The sequence below is a fragment of the Cydia strobilella genome, chromosome 5, assembly GCF_947568885.1.
Source record: "Cydia strobilella chromosome 5, ilCydStro3.1, whole genome shotgun sequence".
NCBI lineage: Eukaryota > Metazoa > Arthropoda > Insecta > Lepidoptera > Tortricidae > Cydia > Cydia strobilella.
Window position 1 is genome coordinate 9,045,383 of NC_086045.1, and position 22,059 is coordinate 9,067,441.

The window sequence follows — 22,059 nt, forward strand, 5'->3', positions numbered from 1 at the left end:
CCTTGGCCTACTCTCGTATAGATGGCGCTGACGGTTTCGTTTGTTATTTAACAATTTAAAGCTTATCAGTGAAAGAACAAGGGTCAAAATAATATTAAAATAATTAATGCAAATATTGCAAATAAAAAAAATCATTTATTCATATATAAGGAGTGTACAAGTTTTTAAAGGGTCGGCAACGCGCGTGTAATATCTCCGGTGTTGCAGGCGTCCATAGGCTACGGTAACTGCTTACCATCAGGCGGGCCGTATGCTTGATTGCCATCGACGTGGTATAAAAAAAATATATGTATATAAATACATTTTTTGATATTTTTATTTTTAGTTTAATCGTGTATAGATTGGCAGTGAATTTACTGTGGTTACAAAATTTACTATGACAGTAGTACCGCTCTATCCTATTATATCCTCTTTGCTCGTAGGTACCTAAAAACTAAGTAAGACTGGCTATAGTAAAATACCTATAAACTTTCCCATAAAAATAAGAAAATTGATAAGTCAAAAAGGAGAATAAAACGTGTACAATAGCAATAAGATCAAAATTAAAACCATAAGAAAGCTAAACAAAGCACAAAAAAAAATAGGTTAATAGGTACCTAATCTATTGACCAATATTTAAATGACGATCAGAAAACGATGATCAGCCATTAATAGTGCCAATATTACCTTAATTAAGGTTTACTAATTCGAAAATGTATCTGTCGCTATCGGAAAATTTAAATTTAAAAGAGCATTCTAAGGAATATTTTTTTTAAACAGTAGTTACCTACTCTTCCGAAAGGTCTTTGTAGACCTGCTCCTTGAAATGTCTCCTTTGAAAGAGGAAATAATTACGACGATTGAACGAAGGCACCTTTTTAACCTTACCTAGTCTAGCCATAAATTCCGTTACAAAGTAAATTGTTTCTAAGAGACTTTAATTTTAAAGTTATTTAATAAAGTCTAAGAAAGGGACTAAGAATGAATAAAAATGTCTAATAATTATTCCATGTTGCCAGCCCTCACCTTAAGAAGCAAGCGAAGAGGGCCTAATCCACTGGATAAAAAAAAATGTTATGTATCTTAGTGTTCTACGCGATACATAAAAAATAGTTTGTTAAAGAAAAAAATTAGAGCTATGCGGTCGAAATTCCCGACGAAGGTGAAAAAGAGTAGAAGTAGAAAAAAGTTCTAGGTCTAGGTACCTACTCATAAACTGTGGTATTTCACGTACGTAGGGTGTCGTGTGGTATCATCCGTTAAAAGTAAGACCATAAATATTAAAACATTTTTCAAATGTGTTCGACCTCCGAGGGTGAAAATAGTGTTGGGCGTTCTTAACCCTTCTACACAAACGAAAAGTCGCAGACGGAGGTCATAATAAGTTACAAATTAATTAATACCTACTCAAACAAAACTTAACTATCGGATAATTAAGTCACCGTTTAAAACTAGTTTTCCTAGGGCCATTTTTAATTAGATGAGAAGAACAGGCACCTTTAAGTGTAAAAGTATGAAACATAAACTTTTGCCGCAAGTGCTGACCCTATTTGCCCTAGTTTACGGGAAAGCACTTTGAACACCTACACATTATTTTCAAGGTGCTTTTACTTAGCTTTCGTGTTTTGTGGTTTAATAATTTATACCAAGATGGTAGCCAATGATGACAATGAATTTATCTACTTAAATAAAATGCGAATAGCCCCCCCAGGAGCGCCCCAATATCACAGTAGTATGAAACTCCTATACTAACTTTAATGACACACGTGTGTCAGTACACACGTGTGTCAGTAGGACGCTCCACGGGTTAATTAATAAAAGTAACTATCTCAAAAACGAAAAGTAAACTCTAGTGAAAAAAACTCAATCTTTGCAAGAGGCACCTCGTATGGGACGGACTACATTTCGAACCTCTAGCACCGGACTGTTTAAAAAACATTTGACACCGATCACAAATATAATCTTCTGAACATTCTGGAATGTCAAACACAGGCTTCCTGCGCCCACCCATGGCAACTGGAGCACTGTGTCCAGTCTTCGTAATGGTCTCAACATACTACGGGCTGCATCAACCAATGAATGCTGTTTTTCCTCCGTTTTTAGGGTTCCGTACCCAAAGGGTAAAAACGGGACCCTATTACTAAGAATCCGCTGTCCGTCTGTCCGTCTGTCTGTCTGTCACCAGGCTGTATCTCATGGACCGTGATAGCTAGACAGTTGAAATTTTCACAGATGATGTGTTTCTGTTGCCGCTATAACAACAAATACTAAAAAGTACGGAACCCTCGGTGCGCGAGTCCAGTCGGACTCGCACTTGGCCGGTTTTTTTTTAACTTCGCTCTTCACTAGTTTGTTTAGTTTCCCCTTAGCTTCAGCTTTTTCTTTACTTTTTAAATTTTCAGCTTGCTTTGCTTTATATGTATATCAAATTGTCATTTCTTTCACACCTTCTTTTCCGAACATTTTTTTCTTATCTTTTATTTTTCCTTGCCCGTTCATCTGAAACATTGTAGGTACAAAATACAACTGCAAAAAAACATATTCACTGTCCGGCATTACGGGACTTAACTACTATTGTGTCCGGTACTGAGGGATAGAGAGTGTTTGGGATACATATATAGTAGACTATTTACTTATACTCTACATTGATACCAAAAGAAGTTAATAAAACTGCCTAAAAGTTAGATTTTTTTTTACAGTAAAGTCCTCGCCGAGGTAAGAAATGAAGTCTGTCTAAACTTTGTTCTAACGGTAAATGTAGGGATATTAACCAAGTAAAATTTTGCTATTCTGGTAATATGGTATCTGTAGTACCTAAATAATAAGTAATATCACTAATTTTCTCTATAATTAAGCATTTTTTTGCAAAAAACAATCAACAAGCAATTTTACGTGATAAAGGGGTCACCGGACACGCATATGGGGTGAGTAGTTACGCCATAAATGAGGTGATTAGAAACACAAAGGGGTGTAAAATCACGCCTCGGAGTGAAAAAACACGAAAAAAAGCATTTTCTTTCAAAGAACTGTTTAAAAGATAAACATACTATTTACCAATAGGGTTCAGTTTAGAATATTTCTATTCACCCCGTTTTAAGGATATGGAGAAAACGGGTAGTTTTCTTTGATTTTCTCTGAACTATATGAATAAAAATTTATTATATGAATGCAGATTTGAAAACCTAACCAAGACTCAAATAATGATGTCAAAATTATTACTTTTATCATTTGGATTCTTGGTGAAAATTGTCCTTGAAGTTGATAATCCGGTTTATGATATGTGAAAAAACTTATAGATTGCGAAATTTAAGTGATTAGTGAGTTTATTAAAAATAAACCCATCCAGCTGAACACTTTTTTTATATAAATAATATTACCTTTAAATAATATTGCCTTTGTACATTGTGTATAGGTACTTTCCGTTAATTGTATCTTAACCTGTCTGATGTACAATAAAGTGTTTACATACATACATACATACATATAAATAAATATTAGGGGACATCTTACACAGATCAACCTAGCCCCAAATTAAGCAAAGCTTGTACTATGGGTGCTAGGTGGCCATACACATAAATCCTTGTATACATAGGAAACACCCATGACTCAGGAACAAATATTTGTGAACCCAGGACCATCGGTTTCGTACGTCCCCCCGCGCCACTTTTACTTATCCATAATTTGCTCGCGTTGTGAGTTGTCGAGATAGTACGGGTGTCCGGCACTATATGCCGTCCGTGGTTACGGAACTTTCCCCTACAGTTACATATAATATCTATCACAAACATTTAACATTCTACATACAAAATGCAGCATGTAAAATAAAAGTATCCCGTGATAAACTGTTCCATCCCATGAAAAATCGTCATTTTATAAAAAGATTCTCAACCTCTGAAATCTGCTGACACATCGCACTTTATTGGATATGCTGGCGAAAAGCGTCGAAGAAGGTAATATTATAAGAAGGTTCATGTTCAAAATCTTCATATTTATTATATACAGTGAAACTTGGTTAAGTGAGACCTGGATAAGTGGAAAACCTGTACAGCTGAGACTCAAGGTGCAGTCGCGACAGTCGACACTTTAACATTGAATTACTCTGTTAGTGAGATAAAATCTATCACAAATCTAAAACAAACCTCTATAACTGGGATTAGTTGTTTCAATTTTAGTCACATTTACCTCAATTATTGAGACAGAGAAGCTCAAAGTACATGGTACCAAAAATATTAAATAAAATTAGCTTACTAAGACAAAGTCCTAAATTAAGCAAATCCATGTTAAAAACTAGATTAAAAGAACATCTTCTCAATTTATCACGATTATAAGTTGGACCTAATTAGATAGTGGAAAATAATGTAAACAAACAAATTTGTTAATTATTAATATTTCAGTGAAAATCACCCGCGTAAATTTTTTAGGGTATATGTCAAATGGAAACGCATACTGACATATTTGTTTAGATTGTTTGCCATTTTTATTTTTATTTGTTTTTGAACAATAGTTTGTATAAGTATATTATGGCTAATGAAACTGATAGTTTAAATTATAAAACTAGTTTAATAGGTTAAGTGTATAAAAACTGAGCGCATCTCGCCATCAAACGTAACAGTTTGGCGAGAATATGAATGTTTAGTAATTAAGTTGTAAATTAGGATATATAAAAAAATTAAAAAAAAAAGGAAGAAAGTGTATTTTACCTCTTTTACAGAGACTGTATTTGAAAGATTACATTTGCTTAATTGTTTTTTTAGAATATTATAGGAATTAAGCTTAGAATAAACTATAACAGCAATAACAGCATCGATCGCAGACGTTTCTGCTTGTTAAAAATTATTATAGTAATTGACCTCTGTATCTGAGATAACCGTCAATAGGTATATGACCTCTCTAACTTGGACTTAATTGCAGATCAATTTTCGTATTTTTACTAACTTAGTCTATCTACAAATTCCGTATTTGGTTAATGGTGTCTAAACGACTTTAAGTTTTAATTACTTAGTTTAAATAGTGAAAACTATTAAAACGAAAGCTAAAATCTTGATGAGGCAAGGAAAACTAAAAATGTTTTTTTCATTTATTAAAGTTTTAAGACGCAATGAAGTCCGTATCAAATTTATTTTTACAGAATCTGTCTTGTAGGATCATTCAACAACGATTATTTTACCTTACTTATTTTTAAATATTTATTACATTACAACTCATACATAATGTTTACAAAATACATATATACCTAATTAATACATATAATTATAACCATATATATACTATCTGTTACCCAACTTGCCCGTGCTTTGTGGTTGAATTTCGCAAAATACGATACATGAATTTATAACCTACTATGACTATTATTTAGTAGAATTGGCTCTGTGTTAATTATTTTAAGCCAGTCAGGACTTTTGTTTTTATAAACATATGTCCCAAATAGAATGTATGTGCGACCTTTGTTTCGCTCGCTTGATCGGTTATGATATGTTACTGTTGACTGTAGTTGTTGTTGTTGTTGTTAATTGTTGACTACTTAAAGGAACCTAAATAGTGAATGGGGGAGACTACAAATTTTGACGATTGGACTTTGTTTGGTATTATAATTCAACATGGAATATACTTAAAAAGTAAGAGTTAAGAATAAGTAATTAAAATTTAAACTTACATTAGATGCAACTACATAAGTAAGTACCTAGTTAAGGATGACTCACGTTAGACCGGGCCGTGTCCGGGCCGGAGCTTCCGGCGCTTCGTTTTCTATGGAAAGCAACACGTGAAGGTAAGCGCCGGAAGCTCCGGCCCGGACACGGCCCGGTCTAACTTGAGTCATCCTTTACTTAAAAAATTAATCAATATTAAATAAACTAAATGAAAGCTAACATTCTAAAGGAAAACAAAATAGAATAGAAAACCTATAGGTAAACCTTTTTATTTCCCCGCCTCCTCAAGACATGCGCTCCCGAACACGTGGGGTCAACCTAATCAAATTACGGTGTACCCCTGCACTCAACTATCGGTGTTGATTGTAGTTTTATATAAAAGATACCCAATGACAGCGAAAATCTTTTATCGGGGACTTATTGATGCGGAATCGAGTGCGGGCTCGACTAGACTGTATCAAAAGCGGAGGCAAATACAAATTATTCACTGTTCGTAATTATACGAAACTATAATAGTTGCGGGCAACAGGGATCTTCGCGTTCTTCGCTTAACAGAAGTCGAAGATTCCCGATCCGGCTGACTCCCGGAGTCCCGACGCTACCCGCTACCCCGGCTCCCCCGACCAAATGTCGTCATGAACATATACTCTCCCCCCGCCCTGCCTCCTCCAGACATGCGCTCCCGAACACGTGGTGTCAACCTAATCAAATTACGGTGTACTCCTGCACTCAACAACTATCGGTGTTGATTGTAGTTTTATTTATTAGTGGACCGGTATTTCATTTGCCGAATGTTATGCTACATGTTATTTTGCCGTTTGACAATTACCTAAGTCAACATGCAACGTGGTAGTTGTTAGTTCGCCATTATTCAATTGTTTTTCGGATGGATTTAATCGAGTTAGTGATGAATTGTTTATTTTTCTCAATTGTGCAATGGAATATTGATATTATACCTATATATGTTCTTCATATTAGGCTGGGAAGTATCACGTCTCGGGCGCGGCTAGGCGAAATGAAATTTCATACAAAGTTGCAGGCCTAAAGCCGGGAAGTGGCTCGTTTTAGGGTTCCGTACCTCAAAAGGAAAAAACGGAACCCTTATAGGATCACTCGTGCGTCTGTCTGTCTGTCCGTCTGTCACAGCCTATTTTTTCCGAAACTACTGGACCAATTACGTTGAAATTTGGTATACAGATGTAAGTTTGTGACCCAAAGACGGCCATGTAACGTAAACAAATGAATTTTAAACATAGGGGCCACTTTTGGGGAGTATATGAGAAAATTAAAAAATTAAGTTTTTCAAACTACTGTGTTACTGTGACAATCTCAAACATATTTTTTTTTTATAAATTTAGGATAAACAGTTTAGAAGTTGAGAAATTGATATTTACCAGTCGCTTTTCGGTGAAGGACAACATCGTGAGGAAACCGGACTGATCCTAACAATGCCTAGTTCCCCCTCTGGGTTGGAAGGTCATCAAATGAAAGAGCTCATTGTGAGAATTTCAAATATTTTTTTTTTATAACTTTAGGATAAACAATTTAGAAGTTATTCAAGAAAATAGACAAAAAATTACCATTCCCCCCTTTATCTCCGATACTACTGGGTCTAAAATTTTGAAAGAAATACACAAAATAGTTCTTTACCTACAGATGACAGGAAAACCTATTAGAAATGTGCAGTCAAGCGTGAGTCGGACTTAATTACTTAGTTTTTGATCCGACCCCTACGGGTTTTTTTAAAGATATTTCACTCACGTTTCACATGAAAAATACATTGTTTAAACTGTGTAATGTACGGAACCCTTGGAACGCGAGTCCGACTCGCACTTGGCCGGTTTTTTGTCGATAAAAGCTATATAGTCACAGAAAACCGCCTATAGAAGCCTAATATTAGCCATTTTGTTACTATACTTACTTACTTCCTGATAATTACAGCATAATTATAAACTAGGTATATCTTTAACTAGGTAGAACAATGTTGTTTGTAGTAATACCATGTAATACCTAATAAATAAAATAGATTCCTATAAATAACACTTTTTAGGGTTCCGTATTCAAAGGGTAAAAACGGGAACCTATTACTAAGACTCCGCTGTCCGTCTGTCTGTCTGTCACCAAGCTGTATTGATAGCTAGACTTGAAATTTTCACAGATGATGTATTTCTGTTGCCGCTATAACAACAAATACTAAAAATTACGGAACCCTCGGTGCGCGAGTCCGACTCGCACATGGCCGGTTTTTAATTTCTATTAAGGGATTTAAGGGGTCGAACTCGTTATTATTGTTGTCTTGCGACAATTTTGCCGCCAGTCAGGCACGGCCAACGGAGTTCACAGAGTTCGCAAGACGCATGCGCCATCTCAAAACGACCCGCAGTAAAACGACGGGTCACGTGACTCGTCGCAGCATTCGCTCGTCACCCTTCGGCAGTCATCGGCGGACCGCCCGGACGAGCGAGTGTGTTCACGTCGGTCGCGTCGTTGCAATCACTTAAATGTCAAATTCAATGATTCCGAAAGTCAGTTTGACATGTGCACCGCGACATCGTAAACATTAATAATGTAGCGCGTTTAAAGTGCCCGTTAAATTAGATCGGCTAATATTTAGCGTTTTCCAATAAGAATTCCCGTATAAACAGACTCGTTTTCGTTAGTGATCGTGTTTTGCCAATCCGCACCTTAATGTGCCGCGGTCCTGCGAACGTTTCAGCTTCGGTTCGATGGACTATGGCAGGCTCTGATGCTGCCGTGTTGTGGAGGGAGTACTTAAGATAGGATGTCAAAGTGATTCACGATGGACCGCGTGAGTGGAGTGTGTCGGTTTGGCGGAGTGGTGTCGGCGGTCAGCAGGAGGAGCGGGCGTAGCCGGCGGCGGCTGGCGAGCTCGGCCCCGGTGCCCGACTGCAGGCCTGAGACCCCGCGCCGAGGGCTCGGCGCCGTGCTCATCCTCACCTGCATCGTTGTCTACCACAACTGCCTCTACTGCGGTTTCGTGTTCGATGATATCAATGCTATAAAAGAAAATAGAGACTTGAGACCTCAGACACCAATCTCGAACATCTTCCTGAACGACTTTTGGGGAACACCCATACATAAGGTAAGTACTTATTTCAATAATCTGATATTATCAAATCATGCAAAGATTCCATTATAAAAAAATCCCAAATAACTATCACATGAACATCTAAGAACAAATTAAATTAAATTATTGATGAAGCCTGCGTTGCGGATTTTTTACATGTAACTATATTATTTTTTAAGATTTTCTCAAATTCTGTATTTTATTTTTAATGTAGTGTGCACATTTTTATTGTTTTGTGTGAATAAATGGTTTTACTTACTTCCTTATGAAAATATTTTATTTCGTTTATAACTATCACATGATTAGGTAATAATTGTTATTAATCGCAATTAACCACGATGGATTGAGTTTGGCATAGGCACGTATTTAGTTTAAGACGAAAGTGGAGGACCCGTGTAAAATCGCCTTTTCATACAAACATAAGTAGTCCTCATTTTCCTCTCTGGATATTATAACATTATTGAAAACATTTGGACACAATTTGTTTTATAGGTATCAACCACAACAGCTATGCCCCTACGTTTGATGTTTTTCGAATTGTTAATTAGGTATTACTTATAAGAGTTAGGACTGAGCATTTAAAAATTTGTATGAAATCGTGTATTTCGCACCATAATTTTATAATAATCAAAAAATCTAAAAAAGTCAAACGTACTAACGTAGGGACATACCTAGATCAAAATTATGTAAAAAAAAATTCTAGTGTCAATATCCAGAGAGGAAAATGGGGACTACGTTTGTATGGAGAAGCGGCCATCCCCTTTCCTCTTAAATACAATTACACAGTAGACTGTCTTGAAAGTTCAGACAAGACGTCTGACCTACGAATGTCCTACCTACCAGCCAGGTCGTAAAAAACGGAACTTTTCAGTTGTAGTACCTAGCCTTATCTATTTGTCTTCTGTCTGTCTGCAGCCATTTTACATATTTTAATGAAATGAAAATGATATGAAATTCAAAATAGGTACCTAAACTCATGCCGCCTAATGTTAAATGTTCATGTGTTGTGTTGTGTTGTGTTGTGTTGTGTTGTTATGTTGTGTTTGTTCTATGTTTTAATTAATTAAAGTTCACATATTTGTAGTTTATTTTTATTTTGTTTAGATTTATTATTTCATAAATAAGTACATAGTAGTTATTTTTGTGTATTCAAGTATATTGTATTAAGTGAATTATGTAAAAATAATTAAAATCAAGTGCTTCGTTTCCTCATCAAGGCATACATAAATATTTTCTTATAAGATTTTTATAATTTTGATATCAATTGTATTTTTTGATTGTAACCAAACATTTTATAAGCACATTGGTGCTTCATTATGTCTAATTTTCTTTTAAACTTAATGTATCTACTGCTTTGATAGTGTAATAAGTTTGTTTTGATGCATAATCCTTTTTTTTTGTAATTATTATTTTATTATTTTTACTAAATGTACTATTCAGTGCTCACGTAAAAAAATAGATTAAGTTTTATATTTTATTCATTTTTTTTTCTTTAAGGGGGGAGGTGTAGTGTGTGGTACTATGTCTCACCCCCACATGTACGCAGCTGTAGTATATAATAGCATGTACGCGTTATTTTAACAGAATATATTCGTATTTAGACACCAACAGTTGTATCATTGACGCCACACCTTGCAGAGATGTAGGTACACAGGTACATTATGTTTTAATGGAATTTCATAAACAAAGTAAGAAGATGGTAAGTAGCATTTCTTTTGTCATATAAAATTTAGAATGTGAAATTCAAACTAATTTAAAATGCAACTAGGTTCATACTTCCCTAGCAAAAATGTTGAATGGCACGAGGATAGATGTAAGTATTTTCATATTTTGTGTCGTCCTGCTTACCTAGTTTACCTACTAGATGAGCCATGCACAAGTAAATTTTTTAGAAAATTCGTTTTAGAGGGGACACTATAGCCCATATCTAGGTATACTGTACCTACCTAACTAAAAAACACATTATTCACATTATTTATTGTGCTTTTGGCAAATAATATATCAACGTAGGGCACATTGTACAATACATCTTAATTCTTGAGGTATAAAAAAACAACTTAAGTAGTCGAAATTTTTAAAAGTAGTATTTTTTTATTTATTTATATACTGAGTCTAAAAAAATGTGCCCTCTTACCAAAATTTTGAACGAGGGGTCCAAAAATATATAAAAAAAACGGACAAGTGCGAGTTGGACTCGCCCACCGAGGCGAGGGTTCCGTACTTTTTAGTATTTGTTGTTATAGTGGCAACAGAAATACATCATCTGTGAAAATTTCAAATGTCTAGCTATCACGGTTCATGAGAAACAGCCTGGTGACAGGCAGACGGACAGACAGACAGAGTTTTAGTAATAGGGTCCCGTTTTTACCCTTTGGGTACGGAACCCTAAAAATGAATAGCATTTGTAACCTTAGTCAGGTTACAATAACCTATTTTTAAAAACACCACCAAAAATCAAACACTCATAAAATGTTGTACCGGCCCGGCATCGGCATGAGAACTGTCTGCACCTACTCATTCATCGCAAGGAAAATTAACTACCTAGGAAATGCAAAAAATCACAAAAGGTGATTCTCAATTCGTCGTTATTTATTTTTTATGTAGGTTACGAGAAATCTTTTGTAGTTATAAATAATACTTAGATTACTTAGGTATACGTAGCTTGTGATTATACCTAAGTACGATATCGCCTTATAAATCATTAGCCTTCTAAGAAGCATTAGAGGTGACAAGTTGACAACTCAATGAATATTCGGTGGCTGACTCACTGTTGGCTATTATAGCCTATTCCAGAGACTTACCTGGATTAATTAAGAGTATGAATGGCAGGCGTTCGTGATGTCATCCTCGGGGCCGGGATTAAAGCGCATTGAGGACCCCCAAAGCACGTTCAGTTGAGCCTCTACTGGCAAATTGACACTGCGGTCTTATCTATCTACTATAGTCCATGGTGGTGGCAGCGCCTATTAAGTTAAGTAATATCTGGGAGACAACATATAAAAATTCAAAGATGCGCGTTTTCCCAGAGATCTAACGATCGATTTTTCGCCCCCGAAAACCTCCATATAGCAAATTTCATCGAAATCGTTAGAACCGTTTCCGAGATCCCCGAAATATATAAAATAAAAGAATTGCTCGTTTAAAGGTATAAGGCAAGATTTATAGGCAACTTTTATTGTTTAATTTAAAATAGATAATTTAATACTAGAGGTAGAACAAGATAAGTCTGCAATGATTTTGATAGCATATGCAGTGCAAGTGTTATTTTTACGTCATATTTTCATAGAAGTTTGACGTTTAATAACACTTGCACTGCGTGTGCTATCAAAATCGTTGCAGACTTTTCTTGGTCTAACTATTGTAATATCAGGAAAATCAAGGGAATTTTTACAGTTATTGCAACTTCATACCTACAATATATTTACGTAACCTAACCTACAGTAATGAAACAGCGGACTAATAACTTAGCGACTAAGCCTTGAGCGACTAGTCGCCGAGTTTATATTTTAGTTCCTCGGTTAATTTTTCGGTTGCTCGTCTTATTATATGTAATTAAGAATTTTAACGTGATGTTTAACTGCGTACTTCATCGTCATTAGGTAGCGCGTTTCGAAATCGAACCCCTATACTTACAAATTTAGCTGCTTATTATACTTTTACAGATACAAGTAGTCTTTTTCTTCCTACTAGACTACACACGGGCCAAACGAATTTTGGGCACCTTTACTATTTACCCTTATATATATTTATTACATGCTCTTTTTATAATTGCTGATCTCAGCATTTGGATTAAGGCTTGGCCACAAAGACTGCGCGGCGCGACGCGCGACCGCTACGCACCAAAATATGCGTACGCTATATAACGCTATGCAATCCTGTCAGCGCTACCTGTGAATTCCCATTTCAATGTCCATTTCAATATCAAATTAAACAACCACAGTATTAAAGTCACAGAGGAAATAACGAATTTGAAGTGAACTACGTGTTAAGAGCCCATCAACGTGCTCACTAGCGCCACTGCTAAATAATTATGATTATTTAAATTTAACGATAGACAAGTGGGAAACAAAGGGCATTGACGTCGGCGAAAAAAGGTTGACAAACCAGCGTTTCGCCGACGACATTGTCTTATTCTCCCACACTGCACCCCATCTAGAGAAAATGCTACAACAAGACCTTAGCACGGCAAGTCTTGAAGTCGGACTCGAAATGAACAGGACAAAAGCACAGTTAATGACTAATGGCGCGAAACGTGGGGTCACGGTAGATGGGCAGGACATACAATATGTTGACGAGTATACCTATCTGGGCCAGATAGCATCCTTCGATAACAGGCAGTCCAAGGAAATCGATCGACGCATCGAAAACGCCTGGAAGAGCTTCTGGTCCATGAAGGCTTTAATGAAGGGCAATCTTCCACTGGCACTAAAACGCAAACTCGTCGACATGTGTATCCTGACTATCCTAACCTACGGCGCCCAAACGTGGTCATTGACAGAAGCCCAAAAGTCCCGACTCAAGATTTGCCAGCGAGCAATGGAGCGCAGCATACTCGGAGTCCGTAGAACCGATCGGATAAGGAACACAGAGCTGCGCTCCAAAACTGGTATCGCGGATGTGGGTGTGAAGGCCGCCAAGCTCAAGTGGGATTGGGCGGGACACATCTGTAGGATGCACACGGACAGATGGGCCAAAATAGCGACCGAATGGGCACCACAGATCACCCGAGGCAGAGGCAGGCCAAAAAGGAGATGGCGAGACGACCTGGACTCTTTTTGTGGCGACTGGCGGGAGCACGCACAAAGCCGTGACGAGTGGCGGAAGACAGGGGAGGCCTTTGCCCAGCAGTGGGACACAATATAGGCTATGAAAAAAAAAAAAAAAAAAGATAGATATATATGTTCAAAATGATCCGCCCACGCTCCTAACTTTTGTTTACATCGGAGATTAAAATTAAAATGTGTCACAACATTGTTTTTCAATTACGACCTTGACTATGACTATTTTTTTAAAGCTGCATGTTTTGTTCGTTTAAAACACGTACGCTTTGCCAGTTTACCTTCCGCTTACAAAATGGCCGTTGGCGCGTTTGCTGCTCGCATCCATCAATGTCATGGAACAAGTTTTTCGCCACGTTCCAACTGAAGCTTCGGTATACAGTTTTTGTTGACTAACTTTTAGTACTTTCAGTACTGACAACGAGCAGCGACAAGTTTTTTATATCGTGAAGCTAAGAGGCTGTTTTGTAGTGCAAGTTTCAAGCTCCTCGATATAATATTATTAAGGAAGCAAGTTTGTTGAAAGTTTTTAAAGAACGGGTAATATTTTTCACTGCACCAGACGCTGAATTCGTTGTAAGTTTATATTCTGAACAAGAGACTAAATATAAATAAAATAATTGAAAGAGATTTATCATGATATGTGACGTTCTCAATCAAAAGGTACCACATGTCGCTTACCATAAGGACGAAAATTGCTTGTATCTTTATACGAAAAACCTGTCAGAGCGTCCTTATGGCAAGCGACAATCTGGTACCTTTTGCTTGAAAACGACACATATGATGGTCAAAGCTTAAGCTTCGACGTATACCCGTAAAGCCGTATAAAGCCATCGATGTATTATACTTACAAGAGATACAAGTATATTCAAAACCACTTATCTGACGATATAAGCTGTTATATGATGACGATATAAGATATTCAATAAATAATTCAGAAACGAAAAAAAAAAACTTATTTTATTACTTATTCTGGAATAAGTAATAAAATAAGTTTTTTTTTCGTTTCTGAATTATTTATTGACAGATGTTGAAACATTATTATTGTTTCCTTACTTACCCATTTTTGTATATAACTACATGCCGCGTCTGAGCAGCGCGCTCAATCAATGTTTGGCGTGAATGTCGAAATATATATACTTATTTCAATAATTCTCCCATTTTCGCGTTCGTGTCAAACTACGTTAAATGCCGGATTCGCCAGTGACGTTTCCTGGAGGACTGTTGAATAATTTGAACGTTGTAACCAAGACTGTTAATAATGGAACGAGTAAATAAGAACAAAGAGTTCGGGCGCTCGCGTGACCGGACTCTCACGTGAACTTCTAATTTCCACGACCTTTTCAAGAAATTCATTTGTACGCGAGTTATTTATGAACCTTCGTAGACGTTACACCTCCTGTGAAGCAGTTAAAATTGTTTATTAACGTAATGAAAATAACACATTCAACTACTAAACTGACTAAAAATATGGATGCGATCCTCTTGTTTTATATTTGATATTTGACAGATAATGATAAATATTATAGTAGGTGAATTAGTTGTTTCTTTTAATCATTTGAAATTATTTACGACGTTAAGCGTTGGTGGTTTAGCGGTTGAACTTGATTTGAACATGATATGATTTGATATTTGGCAATCGGTTTTTGGTAAAGGAAAACATCGTGAAGAAACCGGACTAGTCCAAATAAAGCCCAGTTTCAGCTTTGAGTTGGAAGATGACAGTAGCCTTGGTTGCCGAATGAACACCGGGCTGCTCCAGTGAGCCGTGGCAAAAATACCGAGTTCCAACAAATAGATATCATGATATGATGATATTGATGACGGACACATGCGAAAACTTACATTCGGATTACAATAACAATATTGTTACACAGGACCAAACATAAACTAAAACACTGCACGTAAGACGACTCTAAGCGCCTTATCACAATACAGTATGGCGATTTGCGGGCGAAATCGCCGCGAACGCGCAACGAGTTCGCCGCGAGCGCGCAACAATTTCGCTGCGTACTAAGGTATTTATTTATTTATTTAATCTTTATTGCACAAAAGAAAATACAAATACAAAAGGCGGACTTAATGCTACAAGGCATTCTCTACCAGTCAACCTTCGGGCAAAGCAGATAACTTGTAGGCGGTGCAACATCACGTTGTAATTACAAAACAAAGTAGGTATTTTACACAACTCATACAACTAAACAAATACAAGTAATATGAATAATACATAGGTATAATACATACATATATAATTTATATATATATATATATATATACATACACATACATAAGAAATCAGATGAAACTAACAAAATAGAGACGCTAAGAATTTGCCATTCTGCCAGCAAAGTACTCACTTAAAGCTTTTTTTAAAGCAAATCTATTTGGATACTGTCTAACTTTAACAGGTAGACTGTTCCAACGGCGAGCTACCTGAATGGAGAATGAATTGGACATGTAACCTGTACGGTGAGATGGTATAGATAGAGAAAGGTTGCCAGTAGAGCGAAGTTGACGGACACGAGAAACACCATAGTAGTTGAAGGAAGCTTTCAAATATTCGGGGGATCGCAGATCATTAATGACAGAAAAAAGGCTGCAAAGCATGCGAATGTTGCGACGAACTCGTATAGGAAACCATCCAAGTTTAGATCGGAAAAAAGAATCATGGTCGTATTTACGGAGACAGAAAATAAACCGAATGCAATTATTTAGTAAGCGATCTAATTTGTTCAAGAGCAGAGTTCTTCATTTAAGTCCGGATAACACACATCCCCGTAGTCAATTATGGGCAAAATTAATGTCTGTGCTAATAATGTTTTGGTTTTAACGGGTAAAAAGTGTGAGTCTGTTAAGGGCGTGTAGAGAACCCGTAACTTAACGGCTTATTTCAGCCACCTGAGTCTTCCAACTCAGGGTGCTGTCTATATAGATGCCCAAGTCTTTTACACTCTGACTGTAGGGAATCGGAGTGCCATTGAAATATACGGGAGGTGTAAAATCGATTTTCGCAAGCTGACGTTCGCCGCCTATGACAATGGCCTTACACTTGGAAGGATTAACAAACAGACCGAACTTCTCAGACCAGCGCTGAATATGCAAGAGGTCCAGATTTAATTTGTTAACAGTAGCAGCAAGGTCAGTAACGCTACAATGATCATAAAGTTGCAGGTCGTCGGCGTAAAGATGGTACGAGCAGCGAAGGTCCGGAGTAAGAAAATTGATGGAGATGGAAAATAACAATAGTGAAAGGATACCTCCTTGGGGCACGCCAGTGGCTAGGTCACACCATTCCGACAAAGCGCGATCAACCCGTACCGCCTGCTGACGCCCGCAAAGATAGGACGAGAACCAATTTAAAGCACCCGGCGACACGTTAAAGTGCTCAAGAAGGGCGAGGAGAATTTGATGGTCGACAGTGTTAAAAGCGTTAGAAAAATCCACAAGAATAAGTACAGTGACCATTTGGTTCTCCATGCCACGTCTTATGTCCTCGGTCACCTTGAGCAGCGCAGTGCTATGTCCCGGCCGAAAACCTGACTGAAAGGGGCTGAGAAATTTGTGCGAGAAAATAAACTTTGACAACTGTTTGTGAGCCACCGCTTCAGCGATCTTCGACAGAAACGGGAGTATGGAGTATGGAGGTACTGGGATTCTTTGAAAATACGTTGCGTGCTCGCAGCGAAATCGTTACGCGCTCGCGGCGAAATCGTTACGCGCTCGCGGCGAGATCGTTACGCGCTCGCGGCGAGATCGTTACGCGCTCGCGGCGCACTCGTACCCGTTACGCGCTATACCTTTAATTGTTAACTAACTTCAGAAAATTTATTATTCATTTATGTTCTTAGAGCTACTAACTGATATGATTTATGATCGTTCGTTCGACTATATAGTTTTTATGGAATTTAACTTTTATACAACATAAAATGATCTATATTACTTAATCACTTACTTAACTATCTATTATGTTATACAATTCGGGTTTTATATAATGCAAATCTTATGTTATTCAAAATTATACAAAGGGAGCGTATATCTTGTGAATTTTATGTTTATAATTGCTGTATATTATATTACTTACCCTTATAAAATATTCCTTAATCCTTGGGTAGCCGAAAAATCCTTTAAGATTAGGGAACCCCATTTAGGTTGATGTATATCAAAACCATTTGTCGATTCGTTCGTCCCTTTCCACTTTTATTCCGAGGCCGTTACGATTTTCTTTATAAACAAATGCGGTGGAGCAAACTGCAACATCTGTTGAAAACCAATCGGTTCAATCACAGCGTTGGTAAGTACAGAATATTCACTTATTTGTAAATGTATAATATTAGATCAAATAAACCTGCTTTGGATGCAAGGATATCGTTATACGATTACGGGGTCAAAAACTTTTAACACGCAGTTTACATTTTGCTCGTTCTCCTGATGCATGCTGTCTGTGTTGCCGGAAAAGTTGTCGCAAATCATTATAAATATATTGATACTGCAGAATTAACCTTTTTTAATTACTAAAACATTCCAATGGTACTAAAGACTTAAGTTTAAGATATTTCTGAGTTTGATTCAAAAAGCCTATTTGACGACCTGCCTGGCCTTGTAGTGATCTTGGTTCAAACCCTGGTAAGGGCATTTACTTGTGTAATGAAAGCGGATATTTTTTCGTGAGTGTTATATGCATTTATGCATTAAAGAACTTTGTCTCAAAAATGGACGGCAAAGTCGACGTTGCCGGTTACAAATTAGGTCGCGAAGTGCGTAGTTTATGGTCAGTCAAAAAATTAAAAAGTTAAAAACATTGCAGTCTCGATTTCGGGACTGCAATGTTGCATACAAATTCCATTATTTGTCGAGTTCCAAACTTTTTAAAAGTTGAAGTGGCCATATCAAATGAAGGCATAGGTCCATTAAACAGCCAAACAGATGATCAGTACTTATTATTATAATGTTGGTACTGCGACTATTTAGCTGTCTCAAATAGGTTGGCGTATTTTCGGCAGAAAAATACACTTCGTTTTTCAATTAAAAAAAATAAAAAGGCGGCAAAGCAAATCTTATCAATTGTTTTTACTTTTTTCTGTTAAAATATATACGTAAGAACGTTGCTTCTGTAAAATATTTCTATTATATTTGTATTTATTGCGCCATTTTTGAGAAAAGCACTATATATGACTCGGCAGGAAGGCTACTTGCTGGCTTCGGATTCAATTAAACGGACTCCCAAGGTCGTCCGTTTAAAACGAATCCTCAGCCAGCAAGTAGCTACTTCCGAGCCTCGACAATAATGTACTATTATTTATTTATTATTTACAGTGGACCCTCTGTGCCAATATATCCGTGCCACTATCGACCGGTCGCCGGAGTCTTTGGCCACCCTAGAGATCTCACGCCCGTGCCGATAGAGATCTGGGCAAGGGAACCGAACTTCACCACATGGTTCATATATATATATATAGTGTTGCTGTAACTAATTAATAAACGTCACAACCATAGTTAAAAAATATGATAAATTCGCTGAGAACTGCGATTTCGTAGCACACCGATTTATCATTTATCCTACCCGTACCTATTTATCCGCGCTTCGCACACATATTACAAAACCGAAGGCGGGCGAGCGGTGAACTGCTCCCGATAAGTGAGTATGTGTGCACGCAAAATCGGCTTGTCATGAAGTTTTATCTTCGCAATGCGATGTCCTTATATTTATAATCGACTTAAAAATTCCAAAGGGAGATTTTGAATTTCGTTTTGATTGTTTTAAATGTTTGTTACCTCGGAACTCCGGTGTGGGAATGATTTCCTGTAAGTATTTATAACTTCGTTTTATTGTAAAATAGTTACCAAACTATGAATTAAATAAAAATAGATAGTAAAGGTTCAAATGTGCCTAAAACTGGTATGGTAATGGTCAACCGGGGTATGGCCGCCATTCATTCATACGTAAGACGGTTTTTTAAATAAGACTAATGCGTAAGAAGCTTTCAGGAAAAAAAAAGATCTATTTCCGTATCAGTGAGATTGCTAAGTCATTATATATATTTTTTAAAGAATAAAGATGTCTAGTGTACCGTTGAACAACTTCACGGTACCTTTTTGCAAATTACCGCCATCGGGAATTTCATCCAGTAATTTGTAACCAACACTAGCTATCTTTATCTTTGATATCCCTGGATCGGGATAAACCAGGGCAGGACAAACAAACTGAGACATAAATCAACGTCAGCGCAAGTTATCGCATTCGAGGTTCCTGGACGGCGTGGATCCCGTGTGTCTTGTCGTTACAATTACTTGGACGCCGGCACGGGCGAATGGTAAGCTAATTTTATCTGTGCCTCCGACTCCGAGTGCAGTGTTCGAATACTACGAATCCGTCATGTTACCTTACCTACGCTACTCTACCTTATTATCAGTCCTGACTAATTAGGTTTTAACTTAACTAAAGCGCTGAAATATATTTGATCTTGTTTTTTTGTTTTTCCTTAAATTTGATTTGAAATTATTTAATTTATCTACCTAAATGAAATAACCCTATTACTTAATATGTGTGTTTTCGACTCAGTGACAATAAAAATATCGTCTTCACTTTTACGCTTAAACTAAAAATAAGTTTAGTAGTTAGCTTCGTTATTAAACCTTTTAAAGTGTACATAAAAACAAAAATATGTATTAATAATGGATTTTTATTCTTACTGAACTGGTTCGTTCAGAGCCAACCGGTCTATCAAAAAAATACTTTGAGCCAGAAAGGGATGGGATGCAATTTGTTTTAATTCTCTCGAACCTCCGTGTAGGTACTTAGCAGCAACGGAGGCGGCCGAAAAAGTAAATATGGTAAAATGCAGTGGTATCGCCTCGAATGTAATTTTATACCATGATATAAGCCAAAAATAAGAACAAATACATCCGGTCTAATAATGGTACGGGTACGGGTACCATGCCGCTAGGGAATTATGTAATTTTCACCGGACCAGCTGGTAAAGGCTCTCTTGATTGTTCAAAAACTGATGAGAAAGTTGCATTTTATCCACATGTGTGGCAAAGTAATCAAATGCATATTTTGGGTTGTTTCCTTATGTTGGCTGGTACAATTAACTTTTAAATGTTGATGAACATTATTTTTTAATGGATTTTGTTTAATAATTTACACTTAGCACAGAATAGGTAATAGTATTAATCATACTTAGTATTTTCATGCGTTGGTGTGGTGAAAATTATTGTGTTTCACTCGGTGGCAAAATTTGTTAAACCCTCGCAACGCTCCAGATTCCACTTTTCGAACCACTCGCTACGCTCGTGGTTCAATTTTCTAATCTTTCGCTTGCTCGGGTATTAATATTAACACGAGAGTTTAATCAACAACTTTGCTCCCTTGTAAAACAAATAAAGTATCATTGTATCGTAAATCGTAATTTACTTGCACCTGTCTATTTTAGGGTTCCGTACCTCAAAATGAAAAAACGGAACCCTTATAGCATCACTCGTGCGTCTGTCTGTCCGTCTGTCACAGCTTATTTTTTCCAAAACTACTGGACTAATTAAGTTGAAATTTGGTATACATATGTAAGTTTGTGACCCAAAGACGAACATGTAACGTAAACATATGAATTTTAAACATGGGGGCCACTTTTGGGGGTAAATGAGAAAATTAAAAAATAAGGTTTTTCAAACTGTATCGTGTTACATATCAAATAAAAGAGTTCATTGTGAGAATCTCTAATATATATTTTTTATAATTTTAGCATAAACAATTTAGAAGTTATTCAAGAAAATAGGCAAAAAATTACCTTTCCCCCCCTTTATCTCCGAAACTACTGGGTCTTAAATTTAAAAAAAAAATAAACAAAATAGATCTTTACCTATAGATTACAGGAAAACCTATTAGAAGTGTGCAGTCAAGCGTGAGCCGGACTTAATTACTTAGTTTTTGATCCGACCCCTACGGGTTTTTTAAAAGACATTTTACTTACGTTTCACATTAAAAAAATACGTTGTTTAAATTGTGTAATGTACGGAACCCTTGGAACGCGAGTCCGACTCGCACTTGGCCGGTTTTTTTTTAATCCTACTGTTTTCCGGTTCTTAATTTTACAACATAGCTTACAAGTAACCAAGTTCTTCGATCGATTAAATTGTAAATTGAATTTATTTTCTATTTGTGTTTGTTCTAAAATACCCAGCGTGAAATTACTAACAGTTTCCTGCTAAAATTAACCGCATGACCATCGAATTTCTATTATAGTAGGAAATATATAATAGGAAATCATACGAGCGCAAAATGCGGCGGATCACGAAGCTGTAGTCAAGTAAAATCTTTACGGGTCACGCCGTTTAGACCGCAATTGCACACAACTTTCCCGACAAATGTGGCATTTTATTACTTCAATGAACTCCTGCTGGTCAATAATACATGATTTCAATTTTTCAAGAATACCTACACGAACATTAGATTTCAATCCACTCGGTAATAATATAAAACTTTGTGCAACAGATACAATTAAATATGTCGGTAGAATTATCATAATTTCACAAATTTAGTTTATTTTTGTAAAGTAAATTCTATCTTGCT

General features: G+C 36.7%; 1 protein-coding gene across 2 annotated transcripts in view; it reads left to right on the forward strand.

Moving 5' to 3' along the window:
• Window positions 1-8,041: 8,041 nt before the first annotated feature.
• The window catches only part of LOC134741652 (protein O-mannosyl-transferase Tmtc3), a 173,400-nt gene continuing 159,382 nt past the window's right edge, over window positions 8,042-22,059 (forward strand). For both annotated transcript variants that reach the window (XM_063674508.1, XM_063674509.1), the window contains exon 1: window positions 8,042-8,730. In XM_063674508.1, the coding sequence (XP_063530578.1) occupies window positions 8,428-8,730 (303 nt within the window). In that variant the 5' untranslated portion in view covers window positions 8,042-8,427. The remainder of the gene's footprint in view (window positions 8,731-22,059) is intronic.